Genomic DNA, 15,295 nt, shown 5'->3' with positions numbered 1-15,295 from the left:
TGATCAGAGTCTTTTCAGCCATCAAAAAGGATTCTGGCTTTACCAGAACAGCCAAGACTGAAATTCTCAACAAGATTGCCAACATAAGGAAGACTTGGAGGGAACCAAATGCTTTGCCCAGAACCTTACTCATACAAGAAAGGGGAACTAAAATTCACAAATCACCTCATTGGTTGATGGAATTTAGAGATGACAAAGGAGTCAGAAGATTTTTCAGACTTGAAGACCAACTCAAGATTGCCAGCAATGAAACTCTCAAGGAAATGCAATCTAAGTTGGATATCAGTGATGAAGATGAAGCTGAATTCTTCAGAAAACTCCAACTCCAAATTGAGGAAAATGACAAAGGGCTAGGAAAGAAAACCAGGGAACAAAGAAGAAAATGATGATTTGCTCAGGCTAGAGGAGCACCCTTGGAAATACTGTAAATCTTCAATTACCTCCTAGTACATACACTTTTGCAGCACTTTTTATATTTCTACTTAGTTTCAATTCAAATATTTGTTAAGTGTTTTGTTATCATCAAGTTAACCCTGAATTTATGCCTACAATTCTTATAGACATAAATAGGGGGAGATTGTTAGGAATATATGTGCATTAGTTTGATGATATGTTTAACAAAACACTTAAGTAGAAATTTAGTGTCTGTAGCCTCAACGGATAAGACCACTTTGGCTATCCGTTGATGGTGTAGCTTTACTTAGAAATAAGTCTAGTATTGTAGCATATTTCAGTCTCTGTATTTAAAATGTAATTCTTAGAAGTTGAGAGAAACTATAAGTCATGTTGACTACTAGATGATATGCAGATAGGAAGGCCAATTGTAAATATTTCATGCCTTGTAATTTTGTATAAATGAAGTGGTATCAACGGATGACTTAAAGACCTTCAACGGATGAGAAGCTAAGCTTCAACGGATGTCTCTAAAGCTTCAACGGATAACATCCTTCAACGGATGAGAGCATCAACGGATGAAAGCTTCAACGGATAACATCCTTCAACGGATGAAGTCATCAACGGATGAAAGCTTCAACGGATGTTCTGCTAATTAGCCGTTGATAAGTGGTAGTTGTACCTACAAACAGAGGCACATGGGTTGACAGAGAAAAGTGAGATGTGGTAGCCGAATTTCAGGATCAACAGAAAAAGCAGCCGTTCTTCTTTAGTACAAAGATGCAATAGTCAACAAAGTACTTGAGGGAACAGGAAAAGAAGCAAGTGAAGAACTTATTTTACTATTGTAATTTTATATTGTTTTTCACTTGTACACTTGGTAATATATAAACCAAGAAGAAGCTAGTAATTAGTGTGAGATTTTCCAGAGCTGTTAAGAAATATCTTGAGAGAAAATTCATCTAGTTTGTACTAGGATGCAGCTGTGATCAACATTGTTGAACACAGATTTTCTAATATACCATCTCTGGTGGAACAACAAATCCACCAGAAAAGTTTTTAAAGTTTGTTGTGTTCTTTACATTTTGTGTTTGAATATATATCTGTCTGCATTAGCTCAAAGCAATTCATACACTTGTTCATCTAGAACACACTGCTTTAATAAACTTCTCAAAACCTGAAAAAGTTTTGAGATTTACATTCAACCCCCCTTCTGTAAATCTCATTGTTAGTCCTCTAGGAATAACATATACAGAATGGATTCTGAAGATATATGCATTGCTGATTGTGGTACAACTCATACGATTCTACAGAACCAAAAGTATTTTACCCAAATAACCAAAACCAAAGCTCAAGTCGGAACGATTTCCGGCGTATCTAATATAATCGAAGGTTTTGGAAAAGCTAGTTTCGTCCTACCTAACGGTACCCACATACACATTTCAAATGCATTATATTCTAGTAAGTCTACTACAAATCTTCTTAGTTTTAAAGATATCCGACTCAATAATTTTCACATCGAAACTACCTTTGAGGCTGATAGAGAATATCTTCTTATTACTTCCGCTAATCCTAGCAACAAGAAAATCTTAGAAAAGTTTCACTCACTTTCTTCAGGATTATATATAATGAAAATTACAACTATTGAGTCACACAATGTCGTTGCTTCCAAACTCATAGATCCAAAATCTTTTACACTTTGGCATGAAAGATTAGGTCATCCTGGCGTCTATATGATGCGTCGTATTATAGAGAATTCTACTGGTCATCCTCTTAAAGATTTTAAAGTTCTTTCCAACAATGACCTTCCATGTTCAGCATGTTCTTTAGGAAAATTGATTACTCGACCATCCCCTACTAAAGTTCAGCTTGAAAGCCCAATTTTTTTAGAAAGGATCCAAGGGGACATATGTGGACCTATACACCCATCATCTGACCCATTTAGGTACTTCATGGTATTAATCGATGCCTCAACTAGATGGTCTCATGTTTGTCTTCTCTCAACTCGTAATGATGCTTTTGCAAAATTACTTGCCCAAATAATCAAATTACGAGCTCAATTCCCAGATCATTGCATTAAGTCAATTCGTTTAGATAATGCCGGCGAATTCACATCTGCAACTTTTGTCGATTATTGCATGTCTGTAGGAATCTCAGTTGAACACCCAGTTCCTCATGTATATACACAAAATGGGTTAGCCGAGTCCTTTATCAAAAGACTCCAACTTATTGCAAGACCGCTGTTGTTGAAAGCAAAATTACCTACGTCTATTTGGGGTCACGCAATACTTCATGCTGCTAATATTATTAGGATTAGACCAACTTCCTACAACCAACATTCTCCGCTACAACTGGTACTTGGTCAAGTTCCTAATATTTCTCACTTCAAAATTTTTGGATGTGCTGTATATGTACCGATTGCTCCACCACAAAGATCGAAGATGGGAGCTCAAAGAAGAATAGGTATCTACGTTGGTTTTGATTCCACATCTATAATTAGATATCTGGAGCCTCTAACCGGAGACTTATTTACCGCAAGATACTTTGAAATTGTTGATTTCACCCAGGGTGATGTATGTTTGTACTCTTATTTTAAAGAGCTTTGTATATTGGTTCCGTGGTTAGAATTATAGATTCATGTATCAGGTCCTTGGGCACAAGTTTTCTGCCATGTTTTCACTTTTCATTGTTGTAAAAGGTTTTTAGCTGAAACGAGTGAAAGCAGTAAAGATAAAATCTGTGCAATATGTAGTCTTGCTTTCTCAATTCTACAGCAATTTTCAGGGTTGGGTAGTACCAAGTGTCCACGAAACACTGGAAATTGCACGGAGAAGGTGAACCCCAACTAAATGCCTAACCAGTAAATACACAAGTAGCATGTTTATGTAGAACTGTTTTTGGTTGAAGTTGACTTGATAATTTAGCGAGTTGGGCGGGTTTAAACCGACCCGGTTTGGTCCGAATTTTTTACGGTTTCCGTACGAACCGGTCCCGAATGTGCGGTTCAAATCCGCACATTTGGCCGGCTCTACTTACAAGCATCGGATTGCTGGAGATCGTTTAACTCCCAACTAGATGCTTGTTCCAGATTTTTGGTAGAAATAGATTAGGAGCATTACTTCCGGATAGCAATGGGCTTACTACAGAGTGTTGTAACAAAAGGGAATTAAATTTAGTAGGTGGATGTACTGTCCAAGATTAATCGAATAGTCAAAAAAATTATTAAAATGATTACTCTAAAATTATAGTTGATATGCTCATACCTTAATTTATAGATGTACATCGATTTTTGAAATTAATAGACCAAATTATCCAAATGCTTGTCAAAATAGTTTGAAATTGAATATATATATATATATATGGTTTTGGTCCACAACTCCGGGTGGTTGTAGTAACCACCTTCCACATTGAGATATTGCGATAGTACCTACAACATTGTTTCATCGCACCCACCGCAACAGGAGCATTAAAACATTGCGGAGGACCATGCACAATGAGACATTGCGGGTAGTCCCTGCAGCAATGAAACAATGTAGAAGTGATTTAATTTCTTAAATAACAAAAAATTATATTTTAATGAATTAATTTGTTTCCGATAATAACAGAGTTAAAAAGTATATAATAAATTTTAACAACCACTTGTTCTATATTTTCTAATTTTATTACTACTTCTCATTTATTATCAATTATATAATGAGTTAAAAATTTAAAATTAAATTAGATATATAATCGGAAAAATAATTAAATATTAGTTTTAATGAAAAACATAAAAAACCGCAGATGATAACTGAAATGTATGAATGAAGTATTGTTATGTTTGTTTATTTATCGAAAGGTGTCGTCTTTCGAAGACGTTTACTGGCTGCCTGTGTAGGGACTACAGTCTCATCCTACATTAGATGTCAATAACTCGATCAAACTACATATAATTCGGTGTAGTAGACTACTCGAATAACTTACTCGAGTAAGTACCCGACGAGGACGTTTACTGGCTGCCTGTGTAGGTGAATCATGAGAATCAGAAGCAAACTCCTGCAATAACACGATAAGATAACGATCATACACACATTCACATTCAATATAGTAGACTGGATTTTGGAATGACATAAATGAAACGCACCTCACGTGTACGTTTCTGAGGTGAATGAGGAGCACTTGGATCAATATGCATATCCTGTGCACGTGAGGGTCTATCAAAACTGGGTCTACTGAATGCAGGACCCCTTCACTCAGTGTTGACTCGATCATAACGAATCAGAAACTCAGGAATGCACTCATAGATCCAGTCTGGGGGATCATGGATGTGAATAGCATGCAATGTCCTCATCCCACAGTCAAGCTGCACAAATCATTAACTATTAATCATCTACCTAAACACCCTATAAAAATGCAATAATGAAATAAATGAATAAAGGATTCAAATATTAAACTAAACTCTAAAGCATACCGCATCAACCATGTCCTGCTGAGAATGTCAGTCACGCGGCACTATCTTACGTGGATCCCCACCCACAAAACGAGCAATCCTCAGTTTACTATGGGTCCTATACCAGTACATATACCGGTCAATGCTCACGTACTGCCCCTCTCCAACGGGCTCTATCTGGCCATCAAGATAAGTATACCACTCATCCCGATACTGTCTCAGAGTAGTCATATGCTGGTCCCTCTGCCAACGAGATAACCTGTCCCTCCGCAGAGCAGACATGTCAATAGGAACATCTGGAATATGCTGCAGCATACCGAACTGTCTCAAGACTCCGTCCGGCATGACATACTCGACAATCTCGAAGCATATAAGTGGAATACGGTCGAGACTCATATACGAAGCATCCATCAGCTCGACATCATACTGCTCCTCAGAATAGTCCACCGCATCAAAGAATAATCGATAAGGATCCCATGTCAGCCAACTCATCTCAAATCGGTCAAAATCCCCCCGGTACTGACCTATAAGCAAAACAATAAGGGAACATATGAAACTGGATAGTTCAAAAGCATGCAAATGTTTGGTCGAATGAGAGTTCAAATAGTAAATATGCAAAAAAGAACAGTACATGTATGATGGTGAGGGTTCTCCCTCCGATCAGGGTTCGGCTCAGCCCATGCCAAAGCCCTCGACCAAACAAGCTCCACCCCAGGTGCAATCTTAGGAGCACCAGGTAACAACCTCTCGTGTGCCCACAACATCAGTAGCATCGTGCATCCATTAAGTGTTGTTGCACTCTTATGAGCAGTCTTGGTCAAACCTCTAAACAAATAGCTCAATACAGCAGCTCCCCATGCATACGATTTAATCCGAGGTGAATCCTGGATGAGCTGTAAGTACCTGCGACAAAGGAAATACAGAGTAAGTAAGAATACAGGGCATGATATGCAAAAACAATGTGGCATTAATGTCAAATTAGAACTAAGATGCTATAAACTACAATTTAAGAACTAAAATGCATCAATTACAAGAATTATAGTGTCAAATTGGAAATAAATGAGAATACAGGGCTTCATATGCAAAATCAAGAAAAAAGGACAAGTGAAGGACTAAGATGCTATAAACTACAATTTAAAAACTGAAATGCAACAAATACAAGTAAATACCTCGGATGCACGGTATATCGACTCGATGAATGAAATAATATGCCCCCAATGATGTATAAAAGATAAGCTCGTGTGTAAACCACAAGATCCTGTTCTAGCCCCCCCCCTCTGGTAACTCCGCATATCGTTCCTTTAATTTGTAAAGCTTGACCTCGTCCTTATACATATCTTTACGCCCCACCTCATCCAATCTTGCATCCTGCCATTCCCTCATCCAATAAGCCTTCGGAGCGTCAAGCTCCCTATGAGTAACTGGACGACCCTTAACAGGGAGGCCCATAATCATGTATACATCCTCGAGGGTGATGGTCAACTCACCAAATGAAAAGTGAAAGGTGTTAGTCTCTGGCCTCCACCTGCAATTGCATTCATACACAAACATCACAAACATTTCCAATGACGATTCAAATAAATGAGAAAACAAATTAGTACCTTTCCACTAAGGCTGTTATCAAACGAATATCGTTCTGAGGAACTGAACGATTGTTCGTGAAAGCCGAGAAACCCCATTGCCTCAGCAACTCACGCCGGGGATCAAAAAGTATCCATTGCTGATGATTAGATGTGTACTACCGTACATCCAGCTTATCCTGCACACCTCCCGCCCATATGACAGTACTAATATGATCATCCTGCATCGTCAGGAGTGATCTAACAATAGGCCCACAATCATTCTCCATAGTAACTGCAAAGTGCACAATAAAAAATGTTATATAATCGGGAAGTTACTTATACCCAACTTAAACACGAAACATTTATAGAACCGTTATTTTCTATTTTAAGTCCTACCGAAAATTCGGCATGACTCATTCGTTTATAAGCTAGCCACAACCAATCAATCAGTCAACAAGCAGATGTCTAATCACAACAACATATCTAATATAAACAAGGATAATTAATAGTACATTATAAACCACAAAAAAACATCTAATATAGCACAAATGATCAAAGTCAACAAAAGTCAACACTTACAATCACAAAAACTTAGAAACAACAAATCACCATTCTTGATTCTTGAACAAAATAACTGATCCTTAAAATAGATACACAAATCAATAACACAATCTCTGAAATAGATACACAAATCTAACACACGCCCAATAGTCAGTTGATTATATTATCACAAAATTTGATACCTTTTTCAACTGAAAAATCAAAGCTCGTGGTGTTTGATTAGGGTTTGTGTTGACTGCAGTCTTGATGTAAAAAATACAAACTATATCTAGGGCTCATTGCGAAAGTAATAATGACCCATTGCGGTAGTATGTAATTGTGTGTGTGTATACGTGTGTGTATATGCGTGTATCATACCTGAGTAGCTGAATCGCCTGAGTAATGGGTTGAAATCCTTTGAAATCTCCTGAAATCGCCTAGAGTGGGAGAATTAGGTTTATGTTATTATGAAATTAGGGATTTCAGGAAGAAACGGGTTAAACCCGGGTCTCGTCTGCCGCCGGGAGTTGCAATGGGTCATTGCGGCAGCGGGGGCTGTTCTGTAATTTCGCGAATTTGAAGTAATAGTTTGTTAAAATAAAGAATTTATTAATAGAAATATATAAATACAAAATAAAAATATAACAACCAAATAATAAATAAATTAGGAATTTAAACATCAATTAAAAATATTTATATATTTATTATCTATTATTTTACAATTATTTAAAAATAAAACTAAATTATTTACAGCAATGAAACATTGCTTAGGCCGCATTGAGTCAAAATTGTTATATTCCCGCAATGTAACATTGCGCTGCCCGCATTGAAGCAAAGTTGTTATACTCCCGCAATATAACAATGCGGCAGGTGATTATATATATATATATATAGGGGAATGATCAAATACAAACTAAAATTAAAATAGAAACTTAGAACTAATCAAAGCCATTAGATCTATCCAATCTAATGGCCCCCCCCTAAATCACACCACCCAACTACCCTGCACCCTCACACACCCAATTTCAGTTTTTTCCCTCTATTTTTAATTTGATATTTCCCGTCAAACCGTAATTTTTTTTTAAAATCCGATTTCACTGTATTTTTCTACATCTCTCAACAATCGATTTGCATACCATATGTGTTATATTTCAAATTAATTTTAAAAAAAAATATTTGGTTTCTAGTTTCTATTCTAAATTGGTTTCTAGGAGTAGCCTCCTATATATATATATGGTGTTCAATCAGGAGCCAACGTGGGTTGGGTGGGGGCAGCCAACCCACCGCAATGTTTCATTGCGGCAGGAGACAATGTTCCAATGCGGGCCTGGACCACCGCAATGAAACATTGCGGCAGTTGCCCCATGCACAGGGAACATTGCGGCCTCCGCAATGTTACATTGTTGGGCCGACCCACAGATTTTAATGCCCCAACTGCCTCTTTCTTTAGCTTTTAATGCCCTTTTTAGCTTTAAATTCCACTCTTTTTATAATTAAATAAAACTTACTATTATAAATAGCTAATATTAATATTCCACTTAATTTTTTTAATAATATGCAATAATTATTAATATTCAATATTAATATATAGCTTAATTACTTTATTCAAAAATAATATTAATATTTTTAATAGGAAATATTAATATTATTTATTAAAAGTATAAAAATAATATTAATATTCAACAGTAATTAATTTATTAAAATATGTTAACATTAAAATATAAGTAAAAGTAATATTTTAAAATATTATAATATAGCTCATTTACTTTATTAATATTAATAAGTGTTTAATACTTTAAATTATTCTTTTTATTTTACATTTTCTGTAGTTTTTAAATATTAAATATTTTTAATAATATTAAATATGAATATCTTATATTTTAAAATTAAATACTAATTTAATAATAAATCATACTCATCAGATAATAATTCAATATAATGATATAAAATATTAATATTTAAAAATATTAATATTTAAAAATATTAATATTAAATAATAGTTTGGGATTTGGAACATCCCAAACTAGAATTTAATATTAATATTTTAAAATATTCATATTTTATATTATTATATTGAATTATTATATGGTCAGTATGAATTAATATTAAATTACTATTTAATATTAATACCTTAAGATATTCATATTTAATATTATTATTAATATTTAATATTTGAAAACTACAGAAAAAAAATAATTTAAATTAGTAAATAGTTATTTTTATTAATAATTTAATACTAACATATATTAATAAAATTTTAATATTATTTACATATTTTAATGTTGTGTGAAAGAGCGGTGTCTTTAATATGTATTATTATCATAATTTTTTGATATGATTATAATCATTATATTTTAATATCCGTATAGTTGGATCGTCAAAAATTGTAGTTTATAACTTACATGTCAAGAAATATCATTTGACTCAACTATTTTGCCAAATATTCACAAATTTATGTAAAATAGTTACATTTTTTAATTAAGTTATTCTTGTGAACATTTAAATTTTGAAATTAAAATTTCACATATTAAATGAAATATAAAAGTCTTGAAACTATTTTTTTGGATAAATTTTCTAATTTTAAAGAAAAAAACAAATACGTATTTCATTATTAATATAAAGGTTGAAATTTAAAAAATATTGTATTTTTTTGATATGATTAGAATAATTAAATTTTAACATCCGTATAATTGGATATTTGAAATTAATATTTTATAACTTATATGTCAAGAAATATCATCTGACACAACTATTGTGCCAAATATTCACAAAACTATGTAAAATAGTTGCATATTATAGTTAAATTACTCTTATAAATATTTATATTTTGAAATTAAAATTTAACATATTAAATGAAATATAATAAGTCTAGAAACTATTTTTTAATATTTTTTGATTAATTTTCTAATTTTAAAGAAAAAAATAAAAATAAACAAAAAAGACCCCGCCGCAATGAGTCATTGCGGGGTGAAGTATCCACCGCAATGAAACATTGCGAGGGTGTGTTGTACATTTTTTTTAAAACTGGAAATACTTATATCTGTTGACTTGGGCGCAATGTTTCATTGCGGCCCCCGTAATGAAACAATGCTGTAGTGCAGTAAATGCACACACCTACCTTAATTTGTTTATATTTTTGATCTTATACTGCTATTTTTACCGCTACTTAATATTCTGCTCAAATTTGTTCTTCTGAAAATCAAGGTTAGTATTCAAAATTCACGGCTTCTTATTTATTTGGTTATTCAAATTCATCTAGTGATCATAACGATTTTAATTATGTTACCCCCCCCCCCACAAAAAAATAGGATTTATCGTAAATTTTTTAATGATGATGAAGTAATAGATGTTGATAGTATTGAAGATAAAGTTAATGATCCGGGGAAGGGAAAAAACACATGTTTTAATAGACAGTGATGATGATGTTGGTTTCGGTTGGAAGAATCACGACGTTCACGGTGATTCCGATGATAGTAATGATTCTTTTAATGGCGATGATGATGATAAAACTAATGATGAAAATTTTGTTGGAAATATGAATGATGTAGTTCCTTGTGTTGGTATGATATTTGATTCGTTGGATGAAGCGGAAAGTTTTTATCGAGGTTATGGTCGAAGTATAGGGTTCAAGATAATTATTCGAAGTAGTCATAGCCTTATAGGCATTCAAGAAATGGTGGTATACCGTCACGTTTGTATATGTGTCGAAAGGGTGGAAGATTGGGCCCAAAATCCTTGGAAGTTGAAGATAGGGTTAAATGGAAACGACCTCGAGATGTCATTCCTCGAACTTGTTGTGGTGCTCGTATGTCTGTTGCTCACAAAGTAAGCTCAAACAAATGGGAAGTAACCAAGGTTAACCTAGAGCACAATCATGCTATGGTTACATCGGATAAGGTACAATTCATGCAAAGATCAAGCAATATAGATCCGTTTATCCGATGTTTGATTGAGTTATTCAACAAATCGGGTATCGAGACCCTGAAAGTGATGAATTTACTTAGTGAGACATGTGGTGGTATTGAAAAAGTTGGTTTTTCCGCTCAAGACGTACGAAATGTAATACGTGACATTCGAAGACGGGTTTTTGATTCCGGTGATGCAGAGTGTGGATTGGTTTTGTTACGAGACTTGCAAAAACAAAGTGATGGAAATTTTTTCTACCGAGTGGATGTGGATGAGGAGAATCGGGTTAGGGGTTTGGTGTGGATTGATCCTCGTTCGCTTAACGCGTACAAGAATTTTGGAGATGTGGTAAATTTTGACTCGACATATCGGACTAATAGGTATGACATGCCTTTTATTCCAATTACGGGAGTGAATCACCACTACCAAAATATTTTGTTTGAATTTGCACTTGTAAGGGACGAGAAAGAGACTTCTTATAGATGGGTTTTGAAGACTTGGTTGGAAGCGGTCGATAACAAGCCACATATTACCATAATTACGGATCAAGACATCGTTTTAAGTAATGTCATTGCCGAGGTTATGCCTAACACCAACCATACATATTGTACGTGGCATATTAGTAGCAAGTTTCCCGAGAAACTATCTACTTTGTATACTCAATACTCGGAGTTCAAGACGGATTTTAATGCATGTATCTACAAGTCATTGTCACCAACGGAATTTGATTTTAATTTCTTATCATGTACTTTGAAATATTAATGAATTTTAATTAAATATTTTCAATATTGTTAATGTTAGTATTTGTTGGCATTATTAATAATCCCAAAAAAAGAAGTAACTCCAAAAAAAAAATTTAAAAAAGTTATTTTTAAAGATTTTTTTTTAAAGTTGGGCAGAAAGTTTTCTGTAAAACAGAAAAAGTATTATATAACAAATAAAACATTTGCAAGTGCAGTGACCAATCTGCAAAATTCTGAAAAACTGGAATTACCCCCGCAGTGTTTCATTGCGGCAGCCGCAATGAAGCATTGCGGGGGCCGCAATGAAGCATTGCGGGGGTAAGGCACCTTTCAAATGAACATCCACGGCCAGTCATTAATCAAGCCTAGATTGGCACTGTGATACCGTAACGTTAAAAATGCACCTATATGGCATTGTAGTCTTATGTTGCCCAATGGCTGTAGATTCTTGAAAACAGAGGGATCAAATAAGAAACAACCAACAAACTGCATCTCAAAACCACAATTTATGCTAATACATATCATCTTAACGCCTCTTTGCCAAATATTTTAATACACATTCATAACTGCAATAAAAAATTAAAGTAATTTTTACACCGAGAAGCCCAAATTTCGTTCATGGCATACATTTTCATTAAGGTAATGTACAAGAACAGGAGCAATTTCATTTGATAATTCATAAGCAATTGAGAAGACTAAAATATAAAAAAGAAGAAGTAAAATTACCTGTTTTGCAATTGAGATTAAAGAGAACAGGAGCGTGTGTATATATAGGACGGAGCAGAGTGTATGTATATATGAGAATGTTCAATCGCCAAGAATCGCCAAAAAAACGTCTCTGTTATGTGTGTTTTTGAGTTTTTGGTTAGTTTCTGCGTGTAAAGAAAAACGACTACCGCAATGCTTCATTGCGGCTGCCGCAATGAAACATTGCGGTGGTAGATTCATGTTTATTTGATATTCGATATAATATTTAACATTATTAATATTTTCAAATATTCTAATATTTTCATTTATTATTAAAAATATTGAATAATTAAAATATTTAAATATCAAAATATTCTCATTAATTATTTTAATATTTATTATTAAATATTTTAATATTTTAATTTCATTTTAATGTTTCAATACTTTTAAAATATTAAATATTAAATATTTAATATAATATTTAATAATATTATAAAATTATTTTATAGTATTTTTTTAATATACAATCTTTAATCAGAAATATTAAGAATAATATCTTATTAAGTTAATATTTATGTAGATAAAAATACATTGATAAATGAATTAATATAGAAAAAGGGCAAAAAGGGAAATGGAGTATGGAGTATGAAACATAGCGGCTGTAGCGGATCCCAGCTTTCCGTTTACTTCTTCAACGGTCCTGATTTATTGGTTGTAAGGGGTCTGTATCCAACTATGGCCGTGGATAGAGACCCTGTATATATATATGGGTGTTTTAGTCACAATATCAATAAGGTTGTCCACTTATAAATGAGAACTAGCGTAAAATCCCGTGCGAGGAACGGGCCTTCATATATATTGAAATATTATCTAGAAGGAATTTGTATTTATACAAAAATAATTTTTTAATACGATAAATGATTATTTTAACTTTTTACGGGATTGTTTTACTTCTTTTCTTTCCATACATACTATAAAAGTGGTATTGGATAACTTAAGTGGTTAAAGCTTATTTTTTATCGTAGAGTTCGATTTTAACTTACCCCAGAATTTTGAGATTGGATATTTATTGTAAGTTATATGTTAATAAAAAAAATTAAAAACTATATCAATATAACAAAAATATTTGAAGTTTGTTTGTAGGGATATGTATTGTGTCATTTCGGGGTCGGGGAGTACAATCTCCAGCTTCGATTCCGAACACACCTTGAATCTTAAACGGGAATTCTTTTCATTACTGATCCCCGTCGGAATGAAGATTTCCACGGGGATGCGGGGAAGAAATAAAAACATTAATTTTATATTTTTAGTATATTTTTTAAATAAAAAATTGTCTAATAATTCGTAATATATAAAAGCATTGATAATATCTCATATTTTTAATATCAAATCATATTAAAATTGATTTATAATGTAAATGAATGACAAATTAAAAGTATATATTATATTATGATGTAAAAAATTGATCAAAAAATTATAGATTATTTTAAAATTATTATAATTTTTTAATTACTGCTTTTATAAAAAATTATTTAATAAAATATATTAAAATATATAATTATATATATAGACTAAGAGAATTTATAAATGTGAACCGAGTGAAACAAATTGGAAATGTATATGAATCGGGTGAAACAAATATGAGGTGGTTGCATTCTTAAAATTTTATAATGAAACTACAAAAACTAAATAAAAAGGAGACACATAAATAATATAAACCAATATTTTATTTACTCAAAAATTAAAGTAATAAAAGAAGAATTTGATAAAAAGAGAGGATGTGGTTTTTTTAATAAGAATTTTAAAATAAGTAAGGATGTTATGTAGCACATGATGTGAATATTTGATTAGGAGATTTGGAGTTTGATTCTTAGTGGATACAACAATATACCTAATTTTAGCAAAACAAAAATTGTGCGAGAAATCGCATTTTTATAATTTTTCATTATAAAAGTGCAAAATTGTAATTTTACAGCCATTAAAATGGTTCAATTTGCCACATATTCTATTTTAATATATAGAAGGAGATATAATTATAAATTAAACTATGAAAACTAAAAAAGAGAGTTAGATAAATAATATAATGCAAAATTACTCAAAAGTTAAAATAATAGAAAATTATTATGATAGAAAGAGTCGATGTGGTTTATGTAATAAGATTTTCACATAAAACTCAATGAGATATACAGATAATGGTAGTGGCATGTACTCAATAATATATAGAAGGAGAAGAGTGTGTACCTATAAATGAAAATGAAGGGGTGTCCACCTATTATTATTAGCTCCTTAATTATATATCAAATGTAATTGTTTTATTATTTAATTATGCACCTATATCGAATATTTGTACAAATATATTTAAAAATATTCGACGAGGTGGAATAAAAAGTTAAGATATAACTTTTGAATTCTAGTCAGCTTAAGGGGAAAAATTTAAACAATTATGATTTTGCCGTCTAAAATACGAATTACATATAGGATAATAATATCTTTTTCTAAGTTTTTATTCAAGTTTCTACTTTTTTCTAATTTTTTATTAATTTTTTTTAATATTTTACTAATTGTTACCAATCAAACCGATTTAATCGACTAGATGATTTTTGTAAAAAGAAGTTTAAACCTGATTTTTACATTTACAATCGATAAATTACATCAGTTTTTTCGCTAAGGTTCCTCCCTAATTTTAGATGGGGAAATGAATTTTAAAGCAGGCACCTGCAAATACTTCTAACAATTAATCGGATCGTTCTCAAGAAAAACATTCAATCCGATTAATCGTCAAATTTTAAAACGTAAATTACAGTAGCTTATAAGATAAATTGTGATGGATTATTATCTAATAATTTTTTCTTAAATAACAGAGAAGCTACAAACACAAGGATATTTAACATTTGTTACAAGTAGCAATCATTTGTAATAAAACAAATATGTAAAATTTTAATTACAATTTTTTTTTTTAAAAAAAGGGATTGAATATAAAAGAATCAAACAAGACATTATGTGTAGTTAAATAGTGTTTGGTTCTAAAATGTATGAAC

At 32.3% G+C, this 15,295-nt stretch overlaps 1 protein-coding gene across 1 annotated transcript; it reads left to right on the top strand.

The window, feature by feature from the left end:
• The first annotated feature begins 10,294 nt into the window (after positions 1 to 10,294).
• On the top strand, positions 10,295 to 11,892 carry LOC141686296 (protein FAR1-RELATED SEQUENCE 5-like). The gene is made up of 3 exons (XM_074491340.1): positions 10,295 to 10,477; positions 10,633 to 11,521; positions 11,786 to 11,892. The coding sequence occupies exons 1-3, from the start codon at positions 10,295 to 10,297 to the stop codon at positions 11,890 to 11,892; spliced, it is 1,179 nt and encodes a 392-aa protein (XP_074347441.1).
• Positions 11,893 to 15,295: the final 3,403 nt, after the last annotated feature.

This window comes from Apium graveolens, chromosome 2 (genome assembly GCF_009905375.1).
Source record: "Apium graveolens cultivar Ventura chromosome 2, ASM990537v1, whole genome shotgun sequence".
Lineage (NCBI taxonomy): Eukaryota > Viridiplantae > Streptophyta > Magnoliopsida > Apiales > Apiaceae > Apium > Apium graveolens.
This window is presented reverse-complemented; position numbering and strand designations above follow the sequence as displayed.

What these genes read in the sequence shown, in the direction of transcription:
- LOC141686296 (XM_074491340.1), top strand. Translation starts at nt 10,295, where the DNA reads ATGATCCGGGGAAGGGAAAAAACACATGTTTTAATAGACAGTGATGAT. An exon ending in TGAATGATGTAGTTCCTTGT is followed by an intron (nt 10,478 to 10,632) that starts GTTGGTATGATA and finishes ATGTGTCGAAAG; the next exon opens with GGTGGAAGATTGGGCCCAAA. An exon ending in CAAGACGGATTTTAATGCAT is followed by an intron (nt 11,522 to 11,785) that starts GTATCTACAAGT and finishes TTGCAAGTGCAG; the next exon opens with TGACCAATCTGCAAAATTCT.